General features: G+C 39.9%; 5 protein-coding genes across 6 annotated transcripts; 1 reads left to right on the forward strand and 4 right to left on the reverse strand.

Moving 5' to 3' along the window:
- Window positions 1-999: 999 nt before the first annotated feature.
- kpna5 (karyopherin alpha 5 (importin alpha 6)) lies at window positions 1,000-8,160 on the reverse strand. The gene is made up of 14 exons (XM_061289761.1): window positions 8,018-8,160; window positions 6,451-6,582; window positions 5,994-6,095; window positions 5,815-5,914; window positions 5,610-5,704; window positions 5,294-5,425; window positions 4,953-5,041; window positions 4,776-4,875; window positions 4,470-4,633; window positions 4,050-4,128; window positions 3,832-3,957; window positions 3,624-3,751; window positions 3,184-3,362; window positions 1,000-2,671 (listed from the first exon to the last, which is right to left on the reverse strand). Exons 2-14 carry the CDS (start codon window positions 6,577-6,579, stop codon window positions 2,484-2,486), a joined length of 1,611 nt encoding a protein of 536 aa, XP_061145745.1. The 5' UTR covers window positions 6,580-6,582; window positions 8,018-8,160; the 3' UTR covers window positions 1,000-2,483.
- Window positions 8,161-8,184: 24 nt separating this feature from the next.
- zufsp (zinc finger containing ubiquitin peptidase 1) lies at window positions 8,185-13,623 on the forward strand. The gene is made up of 11 exons (XM_061289763.1): window positions 8,185-8,430; window positions 8,845-9,370; window positions 9,440-9,538; window positions 9,970-10,065; window positions 10,177-10,286; window positions 10,715-10,883; window positions 11,285-11,473; window positions 11,835-12,000; window positions 12,222-12,382; window positions 12,748-12,968; window positions 13,449-13,623. Exons 1-11 carry the CDS (start codon window positions 8,407-8,409, stop codon window positions 13,494-13,496), a joined length of 1,809 nt encoding a protein of 602 aa, XP_061145747.1. The 5' UTR covers window positions 8,185-8,406; the 3' UTR covers window positions 13,497-13,623.
- Window positions 13,624-13,912: 289 nt separating this feature from the next.
- Window positions 13,913-16,619, reverse strand: rwdd1 (RWD domain containing 1). Its single transcript, XM_061289767.1, has 7 exons — window positions 16,405-16,619; window positions 16,063-16,128; window positions 15,664-15,794; window positions 15,225-15,368; window positions 14,874-15,006; window positions 14,533-14,595; window positions 13,913-14,297 (listed from the first exon to the last, which is right to left on the reverse strand). The coding sequence occupies exons 1-7, from the start codon at window positions 16,475-16,477 to the stop codon at window positions 14,185-14,187; spliced, it is 723 nt and encodes a 240-aa protein (XP_061145751.1). The 5' UTR covers window positions 16,478-16,619; the 3' UTR covers window positions 13,913-14,184.
- A 305-nt stretch (window positions 16,620-16,924) lies between these two features.
- Window positions 16,925-18,951, reverse strand: LOC133161339 (calcium homeostasis modulator protein 5-like). The gene is made up of 2 exons (XM_061289766.1): window positions 18,354-18,951; window positions 16,925-17,818 (listed from the first exon to the last, which is right to left on the reverse strand). The coding sequence occupies exons 1-2, from the start codon at window positions 18,894-18,896 to the stop codon at window positions 17,429-17,431; spliced, it is 933 nt and encodes a 310-aa protein (XP_061145750.1). The 5' UTR covers window positions 18,897-18,951; the 3' UTR covers window positions 16,925-17,428.
- Window positions 18,952-19,955: 1,004 nt separating this feature from the next.
- calhm6 (calcium homeostasis modulator family member 6) lies at window positions 19,956-21,768 on the reverse strand. Of its 2 annotated transcripts, none has more exons than XM_061289765.1 (2): window positions 21,170-21,768; window positions 19,956-20,547 (listed from the first exon to the last, which is right to left on the reverse strand). In XM_061289765.1, the coding sequence occupies exons 1-2, from the start codon at window positions 21,707-21,709 to the stop codon at window positions 20,251-20,253; spliced, it is 837 nt and encodes a 278-aa protein (XP_061145749.1). In that variant the 5' UTR covers window positions 21,710-21,768; the 3' UTR covers window positions 19,956-20,250. The 2 variants fall into 2 exon arrangements, with proteins under 2 accessions (XP_061145749.1, XP_061145748.1); XM_061289764.1 differs by having other exon boundaries at window positions 19,956-20,667; window positions 21,170-21,767.
- Window positions 21,769-22,188: the final 420 nt, after the last annotated feature.

The following is a 22,188-nucleotide window of genomic DNA, read 5'->3' on the forward strand; positions in this document are numbered from 1 at the left end:
AAAAGCAATGGCATATGCTATTTCAAAATATTTTAAGCAAAAACTCCGGGATTTTAAATGAGGGAGTTGTAAAAGGTAAACGGAATTGTACATAAATAATTTGAAAAACAGTTCTTTAAGTTTAAATGCTAGAGTGTCGAATTGGAATAAATAAATAAACAAAGATTTGTTGTAGTGTATTCATGGAGGTAGATTGGGGTCAAAAGTTTTGTACTTGAAAAAACAACTAATACTTAGAAAAAATAAAAGTTGAATCTGAAAATAAGCGTCCTGATCTTAAAACTTGAAAGAAACAACAATGTATTAAAAATAAAAATACTTGTTTGAAAGTTTTTTTGAGTTGAATGTAGTTTTGCTTCGCCATGGTAATATTTTTTAATAAACTAGGTTTTTGTTTTCGTAAACTTTTCGGATTTAACTTAATTTTTTCCAGTACGAGTTTTGTTTTTTCAAGTACATAACTTTTGACCTCAACCTACCTCTATACTGTGATTCGTTCGGTTACCACAAGAGGGAGCACAAGAATCACCAATGGTACTCATATCAGACTTGGTAGGTCAAAAATGTAATTTAATGTGTTAAAATGAACAAGGGTACAAAACGACAGACCACTATGAAGGACTTATGATGGAGGCCGTAAAAATAGATCAGAGATTGAAATGACAAAAAAGAGATTTCTCTACCGGTTGTCTGGCCTCATTGGAGAGCTGCAGATCCGCATTGAGAGGAGCACGATCATCTGTTTAGGATGCTTCTCAGGCTACCACCAGGAGGGCATATCCTGGTGACATTTGCCTGAGGGCCTTGCTTGATTTTCCCTGCAAAAAAAATGAACGAAGGGAATGGTGGGAGCGAAAGCGGGGCTCGACCAGTAAACGTGTTTTTTCTCCCATTATGTTCCTTGTCGATTGGCTGTGAATTGAATGGGTTTAGTCAGCATAAATAAGCATGTTCATGAAAGAAAGAAAAAATCCTAACGCAAAAAGGAAGTGGATGGAATCTCTATCAGACGGTTGCATTTATTAGTTCTTGCCAGAAAATATCAGATGTGTATTCCAGACACAGGCATTGCCAGCAACATAATACAGCTTCAAAGTCTCAGTCTGGCTGCATGATATGTCGCACCTGTACACAGACTTGTGGAGGTCTATCAGGATTTTTTTTTCTTTTTTTTCCATTTTTTTCCGAGAGCCACAACACAGCAAATGAATTCTCAAACAAGAAATGTGCTAATAAAACATTTAAAAAAATCATACAAACCAGAAATATTAGAAAACTATACACTGTTGAATGTGCTCGATGAAATAAATTCTGCATTACAAATATTTCCATGTAAATATAGATCATTTCTCGTTGTCCACCAATTAACATTGCAGTAATCAATTGTGCATTTATGTGCAAGAAATATGGTTAATGTATGTTTGAAGGGGATGGCATCAAGTTGGGGGGAGGACAAAAAATATAACACTGTGCTTCTGTTATGGATATAACTTCCACCAAGTCCCAATGTGAGGGGGGAAAAAAAGCACACAAGTTCAGAGTAGGGTAACCTCATCCTAATTATTGAGCTATCAAGGAGAAGCAGTCACGACTGTAAACACTACACCTTCATACATCGACATCCCACTGCCATTTAAATAGTTGCTTTACAATCTTACACATATATATGCTATACAAAACCCTCCATGTCAACCCTGTTTCATCATTTCACAACAATTCATTTTGCTAGTTTAGGCTACGTTCTTTGAATGAGACCTTTGCTCAGGATGCATCCTATCACAGGCAGCAATCTTGCCTGACTACGGGAAGATGGAAAGCTTTACAAAGGAACTATCAGCCTGACCGGAAAGCTGGAATAACAGAAGCAACCCAGCTCTCACACAAGATAAATAAATAAGGACCCACAGTTGTCCATCAGGAGGAAGGGGCTCTCTGAGGATTGACAGTTGCACTGTATTTACATCCAGTACCTGTGTCGTCATGACAGGCACCCCTTCCAATTTTGACCATAATAGAATAAAATCCTCAGATTGTTGAGGGATTTTGACCTCCCACCCCATCTGAGCAATAGCGAGGCAAATTCACATTTCAATAGGGATGTGAATGTGAATTATGTGATTGGTTTTCGATTGAGACACAAGCACTGTTGGGTTTTGTAATAAAACACCAATGGAAACCCAAAGTTACACTATATCAAAAGAGAATACTTCTTTTTCCTTAGTGCAGGTACGACCGACCCGTACGGGCTTGTTCACGTTGAGGAAGCATTAATGGGCCTAACGCGCTAACATTTAGCTCAGTATTCACACATCTCAACATCATATCAGAGATGGTTGTTTTGGAAGGCCTTGAGGATGTGGATGGTCTGAGGGTTGGAGCTGGTGGAGCTGGCCCAGAAAAAATTACTGTAGGTCAGGACTTTGTTTATCAGATAACGAGATCCTTGAATTCAGGAAAACGGGGTGAAGGTGAGGTGATTGACGTTAGAGCTGGAAACCTTCCATGGGTCCTTCCTGTTGTTGAAAGATGAACTGGCCCTGACCCTGGTCCACCTGTGGCGCCAGGCTGGCATCTTCCTCATCCACACCAAAATAGTGCTCAATCAGGTCAAATGCCTTCTGGTAGATCTCCTGGTTCTCGTGACTCTGCAGGAATTCGATCTTGTCCAAGCCTGATGAAGGAAGGATGAAATGTAAACATCACTGGCATTGGGCGCCAAAATCTCCAAAGTCCAAAGTTCCACGGCTAAAAATCATCACCACAAAGTCTTACGTCAAGTGAAAGATTTTTTTTTACTTTTGTTTTCTGTGCTCCCACTATTCTGAACACAATATCTCGATTATGAATTTAAAGACTATTTTAGAAGCATTTGGAGTGCGTATTCCATGTTGTCATGTTGCTGGTTGCATTGGATCATTGTGAGATGCTCTTTTATGTATCTAAAATGGTCAGAAACCATTTCTCAGTATGATTTGCTATAAGCACAAATTACAGATTACTTGTAGTGTTTTCATCAAAATTGAGCATTATGCATACCAAGTCAAAATGTTAAATGACGTTCTTATTTCAGCTAAATACAAACCAACCAAATGCAGTGTTCCAGCGAGTGTCTCGGTAATATCCATTTTGCAAAATTGCTCATGCGCTACTGTGTAAGCTGTGTGCTAAGATGCAGAGCTGTACCGTAAGCCTCCTCGATAAGTGCACAGTAAGGATTGATGCCTGTTCCATTCTTTTTGGCCTCCTGTTCTCCCAGTCGGAGGATGTTCTCCAGACCGTTCAGTGAGACCTGCACGATCTTGGAGTCCATCACGGTGAGAAGGTCACACATGGGCTTGATGGTACTCAGAGAAACCAGGTACCTATTCACACAAAACAGGAAACCATCATCAAGTCAGTCACTTACAATTAATGGATTAAACATTAATAAGACGTTAAAATTAAACAAAAATATGCAATTATACGGTAGTTGCAGTCATGTTTTGCACTTCATTGGTCAGTTTATTCCAAAACGTTCAAAATTGATGTTACATGTTTCACTGTTGTCGCATATGTAAAATACAACAAATATATATACATATACAAACAAACGTTCCTGACAAATAAGACAAAACATCTGGTACCTGATCTGTGTAGGAGTACCACCTGAAGTGGCGTTTGTTATGGCCCACGCTGCTTCTTTCCTTGTGCGAAACTCTGCCTTCTGAAGAATCTCAATCAGTATCGGGAAAATGTTGCCATCGATCACACTCTGGTAAAAGGAATGTCAGCAAGAAAATAAATCCACCTGCCTTGAAAGAGGGAAAAATATCTGTTTCTAGCAGCATTTACTTGAATCTGAGCTCTGTTTCCAGCTGTGATGTTGGACACAGTCCAGCAAGCCTCCTTTTTGATCGACTCCTTGGGACTGCTTAGCAAGTGGAGCAAACAAGGCAGCGCTGCACAGTTCAAGATCACCTGTGATGACAAACAGACAAAAAGCATTCAAGAAGAATAAAAGCGCCACATAAATCTAGTGCATGGGAGCTACGTGATTGGCTGGACTCAACCTGTGTCTGAACGTCATCTCCTGTGACAATGTTGCCAACTGCCCGTAAAGCGGGAGAAACCACTTTGTAGTCGCTGTGCCTTTAGAGAGAACAAACAAAGAAATTATAATGTCAAATTGACTCAAATGGCAGTAAATGGTGGTCATGTTAGCAGGCTGACTGCGCATTTTAACCTTGAGTGAGAACATGACTCGACAGCAGTCCCTTTTCACCATGACCGTGCTTCCCTATTCTGCCTTTTCTTGTCATTGACGTAAACACCACTAAGGCAAACCAAAAGTTCCAGCTCATCACTATTGATGTATGTTTCGAGGCATGATGTGAACATGTCATTCACACTATGTGGTTCAGAGAATGCATTGCCGCATCATTTCATTTTTCAATGTACTTCCGTTGAAGTTACATTTGAAGGCTTCTTACATGAGCAGCTCCACCAGCCTGCGGCAAACTCCAGAATCAATGACTGTCTGAATCTTCTCATTGGGACCATCAGACAAGTAGGATAGGGCCCAGCAAGCGTCTGCGAGCACATCTGGATCACTGCTAAAAAGAAGCCTGGACAGCACACTAAGGCACGGCGACACCTGACAGCGGTTAAGGATAAAAAAAAATAAAATGAAAAAAAGACAAGAACAGCTTAATTGCAGGAATAAAGTCTCAAATAGAAGAAATGCATAAAAAGGAAAAACAATTCCTGTATTCATCAAACCAGGCTTGCTAACTGACCTTGGAGAAATCCGGTGGCGGGTTTTTCCCACGGCACAAGTTGGACAGAGCCCAAACTGCATTTCGAGTTGTTGTGAGACGGGTGGATTTCGCGAGTAACCTGGATCAACAGACAGCAGGCTCATTTAGATGTGACCAAATAATGTAGAACACAGTGACGGGAGGAGATAAACTTACTGCTGTAGAGAAGGTAGAATGCCATAGTTGAGTACGTAGTTCCTGCACTCTGCATTATCTCCAGCGATGTTGCCCAGTGCCCACACAGCCTGAAACACACCACAGTCAGCACCGTTCCTACTATTGTTGTGTTTGTGAATCACCAGTAGGGCTCAAAAGGGCTTGTTTCCATCCATTATCATTATCCGTGATGCCTGATGTATTGAGATCCACTGTACACTAAGTTGGAGCGTATATAATGCGCACCAGACTTTCTGATGGAGTAGGTGTTCTAAGCGTAAGCAGTATGTAAATATGGAAGTGATATAGTGTTGTTTTCATTTGCATACAAAGGTTCTCACCTGTTCCTGCACATCTTCATACTCAGAATTCAGCAGCTCGATGAAAATAGGCACAGCTCCTGTTTCAATCACAACCTTGGTGTGCTGGAAGGTGCCTGAGGCAATATTGGTTAACGCCCAGGCTGCCTCAAACTAAAAAACAGAAACACAGACAACATAGACATGATATAGACTAGCATAACAATCCAGGAACTATTGTCTGCCATGCAAAAAAAATCTGCTGAAGTATTATGGTGAAAATCTATGCACCACATGTGATTCAAAACCCAAATTGAAGTCCACGCCTAACATTGTGAAAGCGAGCAAAACACTTTACCTGCAATGTGCAGTTTTCACTCCTCTTCAGGAACTCAACAAATTGATTCACAACGCCAGGCGTGGCAATGACTTCGTCTATGGGCGGGTTGGGATCTAAAAACAAAAAAGTCAAGTTTTTAAATCTTCTCGTAACTGGTCGAGACTGATAAGTCAATAACACTGTTCTTGTAACGCAAACTAACTCGAAGGCCGGAAACGCAAACCTTTGGACAGGAGTTTTCGGAATTTTTGTGTCGCAATCAGCTGCTGGTCTGGGTCTTCAGAGAAAATCATCTGAACCATATCAGGTGTTATGACGGCATCCTGTTGGTATCAGATAGTTCGATTAAACAAAGCAGCAATCAATATTCACACTTTTCACGATTAATTCTATATGACTTACGCTGGTGACCGGCACTGTGGAGCTGATGTCTGGATCCTGGATTGGACAATCTGACATTGACTCATCACCTGATGGCGTACTTACATTTCTCCTCTTAAACAGCTGTGGGCAAAGTAGGGTGCCACGTGATTAGTTTAGTTCCACATGAATTGCATTTGACATTTTGTAGCTATAATTGGATTCACTTGTCAATCATATACAGTCCCGCTTTCTCAATGATGCAGCTGTTTGATGCAAACGTCATTCTACACATATTTTGTGGCCCATTTTTACTGTACTATGGTTAAACTGGATGATTTGAGAAGGCACACACAGCTCTATACAAGGTCTCACATGTGACTGTTTTGTGTCTCAATTCTGACAACAGCAGAAGCAGCAGCAGCAGCAGCAGCAGCTTGTGACGACGACATTTGTAGTCCCATCTCATGAGCTCCATAAATTCTACACGAGTGTTTACCTGCTCCTCTCTTTTCTGTTTACGCAGTTGGATTCCTTCTTCCTCTCTCCTTCGACGCATTTCTTGAGGATTCAGAGCTTTGTTCTTGTAGTTCTTCATCCTGTAGCTATCTTTCCCCGGACTCGCCATGGTCTGAAGAGTCAGGACACAGCATAGGATTAAGTATTAACCAACGCATAGGAAGACCTTAACAAAAGGCTAAATCAGCCTTGAATAGCTCCTGTCTTTACATATTTTCAGTTTTCTGGGTAATTTATTTAATCATGCACACTATTATCCTGACATCTGTTTTTCCTTCCAAAATAATTTCAATTTTCAATTAAACTGTTATTTCGGTACAATTTTAGAATTTGTGATTTCCATTTATTCCATTCAAGAGAGACATTCCTCCTCATTTTGTTTGAAGTGTAAATTATTTCTTCCTGGACTTTGTCTTTACCCTTTGAGAATGGTGCTTGTCAGGCACAGAATGTTACATTGACACCTTTCCGATTACTTGTTTGTGTAAGCCTGTTAATAATTCTGGGATTTGGAGAATAAAGTACAATGTGCAAAAGCTTAAGATCCAAATTCTTCCTTCAACCACGACATGCTCTGCCATGCTATAAAAAAAAAATATTCTACCACTTCCCAAAGAACTTGCTTGGTTCAGTACTTTGCCAGACTGTCAAGACGTTTGCCTCTATCAGGTTTCTGGAATTTACTGTTGATCTCTTGACCAGAGCATGTTTCGAGATACTTTGGGTTTAGTCTGTATGCGTGCTCCTGCGTGCACTGCCTTCAAGCACTGTGCAATTCTCAAAAAAAATCGGATTCTTGCAGTTCCTTTGCAGGGAACGGCAAGAAAGCGGACCGGGTTGCTTGGTGAGTTTCCACAGAGGAACTAAACATCTGACAGGGTGAAATTGTGACTATTCATTTTAAGTAACTTATTATTGACTAATGTGTATATGTTGTCCTTCACAATTCTAGTTCATTCCAAACTTATCCAACTCCCACACTACTACTGACCAATATTGAAGTAAAACGCCACCCCTACCAAAAAGACTGACAGCAATCGAGGTTTGACAAATGGCTAGAGATCTCAGTGTGAATCAATAAGTAATCTTTACATTCGTTATAATGTTATAATGAGTTTCCAGTGAACACATAAAACACTGCAGCGATTCACTGTCAAGCTTCCCCCCCAAAAATGTTTTACCTTTATCAACTGTTATTCCGATCGGGGCTTACCCCTTGAACAGTGCTGTCAGATTGAGGCTTACCCCTTAAACAGTGCTGTCAAATGCTAACGCTGCACTGCTTTTCGTCCTCACTCACAAATTCCATTACTACGATTTCACAGGTTTAAAAAGTCGAACAGAAGAAGTTTTTGGCTGTGCTTATCGAAACTTCTACTTCGACTCGCTGCAATATAATATTTTTGTTGGGCTATTCTGAATCGGTTCCTAATCTAGCACTAGTGCTAGCCCCTTTACACATGCAGCTATTCTCACAGACTAGTGTGTTTACATTCAACATCGATGACAACATATATAATTCGGAATACAGGGCGGGGGATTCTTACCCACTAAAGGTTTGACGGACTTGAAAACGTTGCGGGTGTTTCAAAACTCCAATTCCTATTAGAATGCCTCCCCCGTCGGTAGAGGAAAATGGCGACCGAGCGATAATTTTCCCACAAAACACCTCGCGTCAACAAGATAGTCGTCACTTCCGCCAGCTGTCGATTGGTTTCCGGTGGTGTTGTGGCACGAAAATGAAATCGCCTGGCCTGTCATTCTAAGATAGCAAAGCGCATGTGATATATATTTTGAAAATAAACAAACCCACACGGGTAGGACGAACATTTTACTTTTACATTTAGATTTTGTCAGTTTATTGCATTTTCTTTTATATATATATATAGTTTAGCCTCCGGAAGTCACATGATCGAGACGAGAAATGTCTTGATTAATGTACAGAATATCATTCGTTACGGTAAGTAAATGTATATGTTATTATGCACCCGGTGCTGTTTTAAATCAACAACATACGTGTTTTTAAGTTTGTCGCTTTACGTCATTCACTGTATGACTTAGTAAATATAATTACGTATACGTGTTTACTCATGACTCGCGTTGGCCCTCGAAGTCCAAATTTTGAATTCTTTATAACGTTGGAGATCATAATGGTCACTATTCATTCAGAGACAAATTTCGTCTTATTCCCCGAAGATGCAAACCAACAAATTGACTTTTGGCGTTTGTTCAATCAATAGCTCTTAATCAATAAAGCGCTTCCTTTTTAGTGAAGGAGTGGTGCTTCAACATTTCTGAAAATGTAGGTGAGCCATTCTGAGGCTTCATATTTTTCTATGAAAATGATTAATCTGACTCTATTTTGAATGAACAGGCGGTGGTTATGCTGACCTGTGAGATATGCAGTGAGGAAATATTGTTGGACGAGGACATGAAGACACATCTGCTCCTCAGCCATTTGGAAAATGACATGAATTGCCCACTATGTTCTTTGTCTGGAGTGTCCTACGATGAACTTTCCTACCATATTAGCTCTGCACATCCAGACTACCAACACAAAGCCCAAAAGTCATCTTATTCCACTTCCTGTTGTCCTCCTCCAATCGGCACAAATTTGACAGAGAATGAAGATCCAAAGGCAGGCAGCAGTGGTCCATATATAGAAGCAAAACCCTGTAGATCATCCAGTGACTCATTGCCACTTCAACAAAGAACTGATACCGTGTTTACCCAAAGTAAAGGAGTTTTAACCTGTGAGGGGACTTCAGCCATCTCATCAACATCTGTCAGCCCAGGAATAAAGCGTGGTCTGGAGATGAGCATTCCTGTTCTGGACAATGCTGGGTATTTATCTGAGCAGAAAAATCCCAAACAGAAGCGCCCAGCCTCTCCAAAGAATGGTATAATTTTATGTTAAACTCCAAAGTCGTATTAAGAGTTATAAATTAGTGTTGATATCCTTTTTACAGACCCATTCTCCTGCCCCATGTGTGCACAAGTCTTCCACAGCACCAGCATTCTACAGGAGCATGTTGAGTTACACTTGCAGGAACAGGAGTATTCGGAAGGTATGGTTTAATGTAGACAAATGTTTTAATGTTTGCTAAAGCCCATAATATTCAACAAAGATTACAAAAAAGTATTTATTAGGAGCTAAATCACCTTGATGGCATGTACATCAATCTGATTTTTCATTTCACTGTCTCTCTTCTAAGTTATATGAAAATATGAGCTTTGTTGACATTTGATTATTATTATTATTATTATACTTTAATGTCACTTGAATGAACACCTGAACAGGACAAGATTTGCTGCTTTTCTGCAAAGTCCCTTTGACTGAAATATCTGAAAAGAAACTCTTAAATATAATCACTTAATTTTCACAGAGCGTTTTTTAACGTCTACTAAAATGTTCAGTTAGGATCACATGTTTGCTGATTTGATCAAATCAAAGAAGGCTGTTATTGGACTGACATAAGGTTTCCCAAATGTCTTTTAGCACCGGAGAAACTTGAGTGCCCAATGTGCCCAGCTGTTTGCAGCGACAGCGACTCGCTGCAGCAACATGTCGAACTGCATTTAGACAATGAGGCAGGTGGGAGATTGTTTCGTACCATGATTTAAACTGTTTGCATCTAATTATAGAGTCACATTAATTTGACCATCAATGCTACAATCCTATATTGCTTGTTTGCATTTGCTGCAGGGACCTCTAATTCAGACTCAAGACTGGCTTGGAAACTTCAGCAGGAAATGGACAAGAAGAGGATGGCAGAGGAGAACCAAGTGGAAAAGGAGCAGTTTAAAAAGTTGCAGGTTCGAGGTTTTCAGAGCAGACATTTGCAGTTATCGTCCTTGAAAGTTCCACATTTTATTTGATTCATAAATATCTAGCTTCCAACTTCAGGTATGTTCATTTTAGATCTGCTTTATAGGTGTCCTGAGTATGTGACGTCAAATCTTTCATCACTTCCATTTACCAAGTGTAAATTGTACAAAGTTAAGGTTATGCCATTATTCCATTGTCACAATGAGCATTGATGCCAACATAAAAACTTGAATGTAACAACATCGCTGGCGTGTGAGCATGAAACACGATCAATCTTTGTTATTTACAATGATCAAAATTTACAGTCACAGAACCACCAAATGACAGTAGCACATGCTTTGGTATTTTTGTCTTGTAGTTTTTGTAAGGTTTCTGTGTATCAATTGGACCGGCGTATAATATGTTCCCTGTGCAGAGGCAGTTTGGCCTGGATGGCAGTGGTGGCTATCGCGCACAGATGGAGAAGACCTTGAAGAGGGATGTGGCCCGGGGCATTATGCCCCCCGCAGAGTATCATTTTAAGAGGGTGGAGATGATGGAGTCTCTCGCCTCAGGGGTTGATGACGGCAGGACCAGAACTCAGGGTAAAGTGATGTCTTGTCTTTGCACCTTGACCATCATGCATAGTTGTATTTGTAAATGCAGCTGTATAAATATTATTACACTGAAGCAGTTCTTCAACAGGTCTGAGGAGACAACCAGTCAAGGCTCACCAGTTTTCTGAAGCTGAGCCATGATTGGTTGTAACCTGAGACGTGGAAACTGTGATATGTCATTTTCAAGCGACAGCAAGTGGTAAAATGGCTGAGATGAATTAAAAACAGGTGGATTTTGTTCCTTAACCTATATTACTTAAACGCAGAATTAATCAGAATGCCGTGTTTAGACTAGTGGTGGCACATAGGGATTGCCAAACTGCAATTTTGAATGTCCTACTTTTTCCCTGTGTAATTTCACGTGTATTTTTTTATCCACCTGGGCCTAGGTGTCATTGAAGCCTTATCTCAATACTATCAGACTGCGAGCAAAGACTGTGTGCACGTGTGGCTCAGCGCTGATACTGATCACTATTGCTCCTCGCTGGGTGACAAAGGCTGGGGCTGTGGATACAGAAACTTCCAGATGCTGCTCTCATCCCTCTTCAGACTTGATACATTTGCCTCCCCTTTACAAGGTGTGCCATTCCATCCACCCTAATATGAACACCCTACTTTGATTATCAGTTGTTTATTTTTACTTTCCCTCTGTTAATATATACATATTTTTTTCCCAACAGATTTGTACAGATTATCGGTCTCATTTAATGCAGGGAAAAGTTTCAATTATTTTCTCATGGTCTTATTTTTTTAAACAACAAAAATCTGGCTTTTGAATCAGGGGGGTGCAGACTTTACTGTTAACCATGTGCAACTGTATATAGCGCAAATAAAACAGCTACCAATTCACATCCACCTCATTGTATTCCTTAACCTGTTGAGCAAATGAAAGATAATCTCAAACACAAATGTATTAATTTGATGCTCACTTTGTCTCAGACAAGTCAGTGCCAAGTATTCCACGAGTGCAGAGTATGATTGAGGATGCATGGAAATTGGGACTTGATCCACAAGGGGCATCTCACTTCAATCATCAGCTCCAAGGAACGCGAGCCTGGATTGGTGCCACCGAGATCTACGTCCTTCTCACTTCTCTAGGAATCAGGTGTTTCCCATTCAACTTGTTGTTGCTGAATTGGGCAATATTTATTGTTTTTCAGTTGAGCCATATCTAAGTTAAACAATGTTTCATTGGTTTCTATTTTTAATTTTAATGAGTAGATCTTTGGTTCTTACCATGAATGTCATTATGAGCATCCTTCCAAACGATCCATTTGTTGTCTTCTAAACCAGTGTCTTGATTCTTTTTTTTTTTCTTCTTCTTAGCGGCCGCATTGTCGACTTCCACCAGCCAACAGGCCCAGGAGGTACCCATCCCCAGCTCTTTGAGTGGGTCAAACAGTACTTCAGTCAGTCCAGCACGAGTAGTAGATTGCCTCCCAGAATCATCCAGACCTCCTTGCCCCCACTGTACCTGCAGCATCAAGGTACGCACACAGCAACAACAAAAATTGCACTGCATATGGATATTAGGTCTTAATCATGAATTGGGGGGCTTATGGGAAAATTGATTTCAAATGGGTAATAAGATGAACCAGACATCCAATGTGCCAATAATTACCGTGACAGATGCTACTTAGCATTACACTGGCAGACTAAAAGGCTACGCTGCGTGGCTGTATTAAATACAAAAGGGATAATTTACTTTGTTTTATGTTAAGTTTGCCAGTAAACATCAACTGGGTGTGGCAAGTACTCATATTCCAAGTGAAATCCCCAAAATTGCTTGAACGTATCCCCAAACTTGTTAAAAAACGTCAATATGTCAAACGTTTCTTCCTTAATCCCCTAGGGCATAGTCGCTCCATTGTGGGTTTGGAGCAGCGGAAGACTGGAAACCTGTGCCTTCTGCTTTTGGATCCTGGTTCGCCGTCATCAGACACCAGGAAATTGATGAGTCGAGACACTGCGTCCATAGCCATCCGCAATGTCCGAAAGCTTCCCGGCAGCCTGAAACATAAGCAGTACCAGGTGGTGGGGGTAGATGGTGTGTTGTCCACTGAAGAGAAACAGGTTAGATGGCAGCGTTGTTTATACAGTGTACATACAGTACAGTGTGAAAGTCTCATCTCATGCCACGTTACCATTTTGTTTTGGCAATTCTACATTAAGATGTCATTCAGTAGTGCACAGACCGCCATCAAGGTCAAATAATTTGCAAATGCAGGAAAAAATATATTGTATAGGTATGATTTTGTCCATTTATTTGTTATCAGGCAATTTTTGGGTTCTTTAACGATGACATTTATAAAGTTTCTGAGAAAAGGTTGTGTGCTTCATCAGCCCATGAGCTACTAAATTTTGTGGAAACCAATTCATAGTTTTTAAATAATCATGCTGTTTGTCCTCATTTATTTTTTTGCTGTCTAAATGACATGAAGATGATGATTAAAATAAGACTTTTGCACAGTACTGTTTGTGAATATACATTTTGCCAAATGAAAAAAATGTCATCGATTTGAAGTTTCAGCACACTGTTATTTGTTTTAACAGATCCGCATCTCGAACTCCAGAACACTGTGTGCTGAAAGGATCCCATGAAGTGATTTTTTATTTTTTTTTAAGTATCTCACCATCTCCATTTTACCCATGTTTTTATGTGAATATTTAATTTATCATTTCAACATGTACAGTATGTTGCACTTTTGCTAATAAATGTTCAAAATTAGTTACTCGTGGTGGAGTGGTTTACTCATAAATTGAATATAATGTAAGAAAATATATATGTATAGACAATATCAGGGATTTACAGGGATGAATGATTGTCTGACAACGGTTTCCCAATTGGCTCAGAGTTTGTTGCAATGAAAGTTAAGCAGTGCCTACTGCCGGATTTAATGAAGGACTGCAATATGTTACAAAATGGCGTGAAAGGAAATTAAAAGATCTTTAAACTTGAGATGCCCTTAACCTGGTCTACCCCAATCTAGATGTCTTTGGGTGATATGCATAAAATATTAAGCAGTTCATTTTGAATTTATTGAGTGGATTTGTGAAATACACTGCCGGTATACACTGTCAAGATTATAGTACAACCTTGTGGACAGCACCAGAAGTCAATGATGAAGCAACTTTAAACAGGAGGGAATTAATGATGCTTTGACAAAGATTGCCACTCTAATTGCTGTTAGTGTCTTATTGGATTGCATTCTTCATGTGTTTGGCCAAGTAATTATTTTCCAGACAAACTTCTGTCCGTCGCCAACAGTCCTTTTTTGGTAGCGCAGTTTTAGTCCTCATAACTACCCATCTCTAAAGGGTCAAAGTCAGGGTCATCATCCTCCAAATCTAAGTCCTCGATGTCCTGGAACAATGATTCATCCACCTCAACATTGTTTCCAACTGAAAGAGAAGACAGACAGGAGGAGAGACTTTCAACAATAAGCAGGTAAGTTCATGACATTTGTTTTATCTATATTGGTATAGAAAATGTATCAACTGAGGTTACCCTTATCAAATTTGAAATAATTCCAACACTACATCACTCTGACTGACATTTTAAGATAATGTAAAACAATGGTATAACTATGAAATCAACTTCTTTCATGCATGTTTGTCAATGACTCCAACAAGTTACCATCTTCAAGGAACTGGATGTCTGACGTGTCCAAATTGTGGTCCGTCTCAAACAGCTGTTTACCTGTGTAAAAATGATATGCTTTTCAATTTCAAATACTGAAAATTCAAAATTAAAATCACTGTCAAAAAGTTGTAAACTCAGCAGATGTTTTGTGTTTTTATTTGTGTATTTAGTATTTATCATGTTATTTTATTCCCATCACAAGAACCCTTACCTTACAAATGTTTCAAATCGGTATAGAAATGAATCAAAACATCTACTACATTTCTGTTTGGAGACAAAATTAATTAAGCTGCAGGGCCAAAAATGATGTTGTAGGTGAAAGATCAAGCATTTACCAGTGAGCTTTGTTTTTCCTGATTGCTCCTCTTCTTTTTGTCTTTTCTTCCGTATGTCAGCCATTTCGAGTTCAAACTTGGCTTTCCATGCCAGGAAGTTCTCAATGGTTACCACTGTACCCTGGAACGCCACCTGTCAAGCACACGTGTAGTATCCTCATCATACTCTAACTCCAATACATTGTGCACTATCATCAAGCCAAAAAGTCACGGTGCGTCACGACAAATACAGTTGTCACATAATATGTGACGGGGAGATAGTGAGCTGGCTGTCCGAATCGCCAAACAAAATGAGGGAATTACAATATTTGTATACAGCCTTCAGGTTATTCAGTAGTGTCACGCTGCTACCTTCTCTGCTTCCTCGTCCTCCATCTCTTTCCGCAGTTTCTCTTCTTCTCGTCTGTTCTTCATCAAGTCCACAATTTCATTGAGTTTCTCCTGCACTGCTGTCACCAGGGTAAAAATCATCACCATTCCCAGATTTTCTTCTGACTGCAAAGGAAACAAAAGAAAACAAACCTTAGCGATGAAACAGATTCCAATGCGGTCCATGAACTGTGATCTTGTTTTAAGAACACTAAACTCAAACAGTAGATTAATACACATAAATATATATATTTTGCTTATAATTCAATCTTGACACAAAATATGTACATCTTTATTCAACAAATTTGTGTCATGTTTTCCCAAAAGACTGAAAACATCCTTGACTGATATTAATCAATTCGAGGAAAAATCAGGAGTCAATCATCATCGAAATAACATACAGTTTGTGTTATGATCAGACCTGTTGCTGCAATAATGTGAGGATGTCATCCATATCATTGTTTTCCAGGTTCTCTTGGGAGTGGACCTCCCATAGTGGGGGTTCATCTGGGTATTTTTCAACATATGTGAACTTCAAAGTTGCTTCCACAACTGAAAAGGGTATTTAATAAAAAAACACAACATCAGCATACAAACCTAATTGAATTCATTGCAACAGTAAATCAAAGCGAGTAGTCTGGAACACTACTGACTATTGTATCATACTCATATGGAGAAAAACATTATGAGGAAGACAACCAGTATGTATTATCTATTTCAAAACACCATCATCATCACAACTACTACTAAATTCAAGAAAATAAGATATATTTATGAAGGACAAAGCAATGAATTTATCCAACATACATAACATACTCACTTTCGCCATTTTCTTCCGCATCTGACGTGACAGTGATGGTGAAGCTGATGGGATCCTCTGAAAGCACTGTAACCGAAGGGAATTCGTTAATATGATGAAATCCATCCAACCACTTTATCTCAATAGTCTATCTCAGCCGAATGGGTCATTAGTGGGGTACATAAGATCATATCATATCATAGTAGTATAGAATATCATTATTATTGGAAACAAATAACCCATGTCATCTTAACATATGGGTAGATTTTCAAGATACTTCCACAAAAAGTTGTTAAGGTATTGCTAAGACACCCCGAGTGTTAGCTGTCTTTTGCTCATACGTCAACAGGAATGAATTCACACCTGTAAAAGAGTCAGGGTATATCGACTCAATCGCTTCTAGTTCATTTCTTTGCTCTTCAGCGTAGTCTGTCATTTTCACGTTGTTGCAGGTTATCTAGCAGTTAGCGAAATCATCCCTCTGGTTTTGCATGCAGCTACCATCACATGCTGCGTGTTCCGGTAGTTCGATGACGATCGATTATATCCAGGGTCTGTTCTGTGCATGAATCATTTTGAAATTAGCAAAACATTCCGCAGTTATCTACTGTGTTATGTAATGCAGATTGTAACTCTATTCATACTTCATTTAATCATGTTTTCACGCTGTTTGTGTGTTGCAGAAACAGAACGACTTTTCTGTTTTTATTATTTTTGTCTGCGTGTATTCTTCTTGTAGTTTTATGGTGGTTGATAAGAAACGTTAATGCGCATTACCGCCGTCTAGTGGTATGGAGTGTGAACTAGGTTAAAAAAAAAACAAAACACGCTATTACCGTCAAACTCGGTTGAAAAACAAAATCATTCTACTCTCCTAGCCGAATCTGTTTTTTATTTTTTTTATTTTGCCACTTATTGTTGAGTGCAGATGACATCACAGTTGCTCAGCCATGAGCCATATTGTGACAAGAAACTAGCAGAAAATCTACAACTGATCTCTGTAGTTATTCTGATGACTACTCATGAAATTAATTTATACAATTTATTTCTTGCATTTTCCTGCAAAAGCTGTACCAACTTGTCATTGGCAGAAAGGTGTACAGATGTACCAAAGCATGTTGAACTTCTTTAGATACAAAGTAGTATGTTAATGACAATGGAATGATTAATAAGATACAATTAAAAGCTGACTCCAAAGAGCAAGTACATATTATCTGCAACTTATTAAGATCTCTAGTATGTTATTTATCAAAGGATGGATTCTGTAGAATTATATAGTAGAAGGCCTTAAAGGTAAAAAAGTCGTTGTGGCCTTTAATTATTCTGTAACAGTCCCCACAGTCTGCTGTTTTATTCATACACACACACACACACACACACAAAAACTTTATTTCATTTCAATTTCATCCTCGAAGTCTATCACAGGTCTCTTCTCTGGCACAAAGTCCCTGTCCACTCTCTCCACATAACGTTGTAGGGTGCTGTAATATTGTTCGCTCGTTGAGAAAGTGTAGAGTGGAGAGATCTCCTCCCAGGCCTTATGGTTTGGGAAAGGGAATGGATCAGGATCCTTGTTCTCAAAAAAACTTTGTAGGTTTCTTTCAGCCAGTTTGGAGGCATAATCCAGAGTGTAAGCCTCAAAGTGCTCCCGTTCTTTCTCCATATAGCGTTTCCAGAATGTGAGCTGCAGGAAGCTAACTTTGGAGCGGCAATTTTTGTAGCAGGTACCAAGAAGCCCAAATGTGGCTGCGATGATGATAATGCACCAGCCAAGAATCTGCAGGTACAAAATAATAGTCAACACTATACCAGATAAGCATGACATTTCGCAGAAAGCAAATATACAAAGATTTCACACCTGCCTACATTTAAAGTGGAATGTTACCAGAGATTAGCCACAACATTTTATGACACAATCTTATCCTGGAGACTTCTAATTTATCAAGCCAAATCCACTTGGACGTTGGGTCAAAAGTTTGAAAGGCATATTTCAAATCAGAGGGTGTCTACTAAATTTACAAGTCAAATCTGGGACTGCTTTTTGTCTGTCAAATTGCTAATTCAATGTTGGGGTTATAAAGATTAAGTGGATGTTGGTTTATTTTAAGAAATGTTTTTTGGTGTACCCTGCCTACAAACTACAAACTGTTCATGACAAAGCTGGGGAGAATATACCAGCAGGTTAACAAGAGCCAACATTTAAGTTACAAGTTGGGGCTTGTTTCTGTAGACCACCTCCAGGACCGCAGAAAATATAATACGGCATACACTGCACAACACAAATGGTACATAAAGTCCCAAAATTCCCTTACCTGAGATTGGGCCCTGAACATTAGCAGCAGATCCATGCGCTCCTCTTCAGATAACTTGGACCGGCCACAGGGAACTCTGGCTAGCTCCTCCCGACACTTCAGGGTCTTGTTTTTACAGAACAGGTCCACCACCAGATTGTCGTCGAGACCGCTGACAGCACACTCATAAAAAGTCCCATTGAGCAGGGCCACAGAGAGCCACATTATAGGAGCCACACAAGCCCCTGTAATAATGCTCATGAGCACCCTGAAGCATCCCAAGCATCTTCCGCGGGGACAAAGCTTCATCGGATTGAGGCAGCAGCCAGTGTAAAGCCTCCACAATCTAGCATTGAAGAACAGTCCTAAGACCAAAAGTACAGCCGCAGGTCCAAGCAGGAATGTGAGTCCATAGGCAAAGTTCTGATCGTGGTTGCAGGGACACTGAAAGGAGACCATGGAGAAGACTCGCTCCCCGCCTATTGTCAGGAGAGCCATAAAACTGTAGCCAATTGTGGCTTTCTGGTTCATGAAGAAACGAAGGACCGTCTGGAATTTATCCATGGTACCAGTGGGGGATTTAGACGCGCTCCACAAGTAATAAACAAGAAGAAAAAGAGAGCAGAATGAAAATGTGGACCATCAAGCAATAGGCATTTGCTCGGGCTTGCTGGAGACAAAAACAGTGCCCCTCCCTTTGGTTTGTGCTCTTCCCTTCAGACTCCTCCCTCTGTCCCTCAGCTACTCCTATGCTCTCATTGCTTTTTCATTCATCAAATCTACACTTAATCCAAGGAAAGTCACAAAATACAGGAGGTAGCAGTAAAAGAAAGGCTGCAAAAATATGTTACACAGCACCTTGTCTGTTTCTGTCTACTCTTCACCGGCAACTGTGCAATGAAAATCCTGCATATCCTGTTTTGCTGATTACCGACCCGAGTCTCTTGACAATAATGCAGGCTCTAAAAGCATAGCCTCTTTGTTATACTGCAATGCCCTGATAATATTTAAAGGTAAACTTGGAAACGACCAGTAAAATTCAAAGTAAAATGATTTCTTTCATTCACATCTATTCTGTTATATGGTAACTGAACCAACCTTTGTAAAATCACCAACTGTCATTTCATAACAAAATCATACATCTGAACAAAGCATGCAAGGAAAGGAAAGTTGCAAGCAACAAGAAATCATGCAGAATGACATCACTTCTTCTATTGAATGTTTCCGTACAAAACATACCATTGTTTTTGCAACACAGCCAGTCAGCAGCTCAGCAAAATGAAGACGAAATCACATCCTCTCAGTGTTCTAGCCTCAGTGACTACTCAAGACTAAGTGCCTTGTAAAAGGCTGCTAATGTGAAACACGAGCAATACGTAACCAACAGGCTTATTATCCCGTCTACTTCTTTCGGCACAAACACTCAATAGACTTACGCCAATGACACCAAGTTTCACCAATACAGTAGCTTTTGATTTCTTTTTCTTATATCGCTGTTCATTCAGAAGTCAATCGTACGATTTACTCTCCTATTATTTTAACAACTTGATTTGGAGCCCACCATCTTCCCACTAAAAGGCCCATCCTTCATGAGTCATTATTTAAGCAGGCTCACAGTGTAGGTTGTAGGTTGAGCTGAGTAGAATAATTGTCTTTATTTGTCTTGCACACAAACAGGAAATTTGAATTTTCCGTTTGGCCCAACAGAGTAACAGACACAAAATGTGCGTGACTACATTAATACACAACGTAGACAGATGTAAAGGAAATGTGAGCAGTTCCTATTTGAAACCACTGAGACCTTTCGATTGGGCGCCATGTAAATCTCAAACTTCCGCAAATATATGACTTCTCAAAAATATGCATTTTTGTTCTCTTACATTAAATTTCAATATTTTGGCAAATCGTCAAATCGTCCTTACAAGCCCATCCCGGCTTCATCCACAAAATTAAGAACAGCAGGATTGTCTGCAGGTGACTCAGCTGATTTAAGAGAGGCCATTCGCACCATTCCAGTCTCCACATACTTGTGTAATGTGCTGTAGTAGTAGTCTTTGGTACTGAACTTGTAGAGCGTGGAGATGTTCTCCCAATCTTTGCTGGAAGGAGTGATGACATGTCGGGGCATTGTCTGTTCGAAGAAACTTTCTAGGTTTCTCTCTGCTAGTTCTTTGGCATGTTTCATGGTGTAGGAGTCCATGAGGTTCTTCTCCTCCTGAGAATAAACCCTCCAGAACTTGAGTTGCAGGTAGCTGACAGGTGAGGTGCACCGAGCCAAACAGGTCAACAGAATGTTGGACAACATAACAGATGCAATCAGCAGCCAGCCAAGGATCTACAATTATTGATACACAATTTTTAGAACAAGGGGAAATTGAGTTGTAAGACACGTGGTACTGTTATTGGAAATATCAACTGTACTTCAGATGGTTTCATACCTGTAGATAATGGTGGTATACAAAAATCTATTCAGAATTTGAAGATTATACAAGAACAATGTTGCTCCTGCATGTCATTCCAAATCCACAAACAATTATTGGGCTTAATGACATTATACAGAGTAGTACGAGACCCAGTGCAAGCACAACTACACAATATATGCCATCTAGTGGTGAACGTTGATATTACAACTCAAAAACTACTATTTGCAGGTGATAAGGGCCAGGCTGGCCCCTGAATACAAAAATCCGCGTGTCAATGACGGCCATTGAAAAACATTTGAATGTTCATCTACTGTTTATGTTTTACAAAGCCCCTAAAATAAATCAAAACTATTGATAGCCATCTGATATGGAAAAAGTGTTTTCATGGTGTTTAAAGGTAAAATGAAAACTGACCTGTGAGCGAGCCCTGAGCGTAAGCAGCACGACTTGTCTGTCATTGACACTGCTTCCTCCTCCACAAGGAAACTTGGGGAGCTCCTTTCGACATTGGATCAGAGAAGTCGCACCGCCGCAGAGACGTTCACTGTAATCACTCACATTGACACCTGTCATTGCACACTCAAAGTAGTTCCCGTTTAGCAGAGCCACGGCAATCCAACTGGATGGTGCCACCAGGGCTGTGGTGCTGATCTGAAAGATTATCCTCAGACAGTGAGACATCCTCTTACAGCAGGATGCATAGGTCCCAGGTTGGCAAAACCCTGTCATCATCTTCCACATCTTTCTACTTAAGATATAAGCTAAAAGTAGCAGAGCCAGAGCAGGTACTAACAGGAACACCATGCCGTAAAGGAAGTTGAGCTCGTTGCAGGGGCACTTGAAGAGCACCAAGGAGAAGATCTGCTCTCCTCCAGCCGTCAGCAAGGAGATTAACCCGAAACAAAGGTTTGTCTGTTTGTTGGCAATCTTGAGGACTGCATTAAACCTGTCCATCTCGGACTGCTGTGTGACTTTTTTAAATACTGTATGTAAGAGTGTGGTGTCACTACTCAGTTTTGTTCCTCCTCCCCTTAACCAATGTAAGAGTGTGGTGTCACTACTTAGTTTTGTTCCTCCTCCCCTTAACCACTAACCACAAACACCCACAGGTGTCAGGTATCTAGCAATGGTTTATTCATAGGTATATAGTTACAGCAAAATCAAAAAGTCACAATTCATGCTCACACGTTTTTATCTTGTTACGTTGAAGTAATTGTAAATACGTTATCCCATATTCACTCAAATATTATTGTGTGCAGGCAGAGTGTGCTGTTATTGTTAAAATTCACAGTGGGTATGGACAATTGTTTATTCTGGTGTGACAGGTAAGGTTTTAATATAGTTTTTACAGAGTAATAATAGCAGGTTATTTTTTGTTACTCTTGCATGTCGGTTAAGAATGTTAAATTCTTTCTTGGGCATTTTTTAACAGC

Source organism: Syngnathus typhle, linkage group LG10 (assembly GCF_033458585.1).
Source record: "Syngnathus typhle isolate RoL2023-S1 ecotype Sweden linkage group LG10, RoL_Styp_1.0, whole genome shotgun sequence".
In the NCBI taxonomy this organism is placed as follows: Eukaryota; Metazoa; Chordata; class Actinopteri; order Syngnathiformes; family Syngnathidae; genus Syngnathus; species Syngnathus typhle.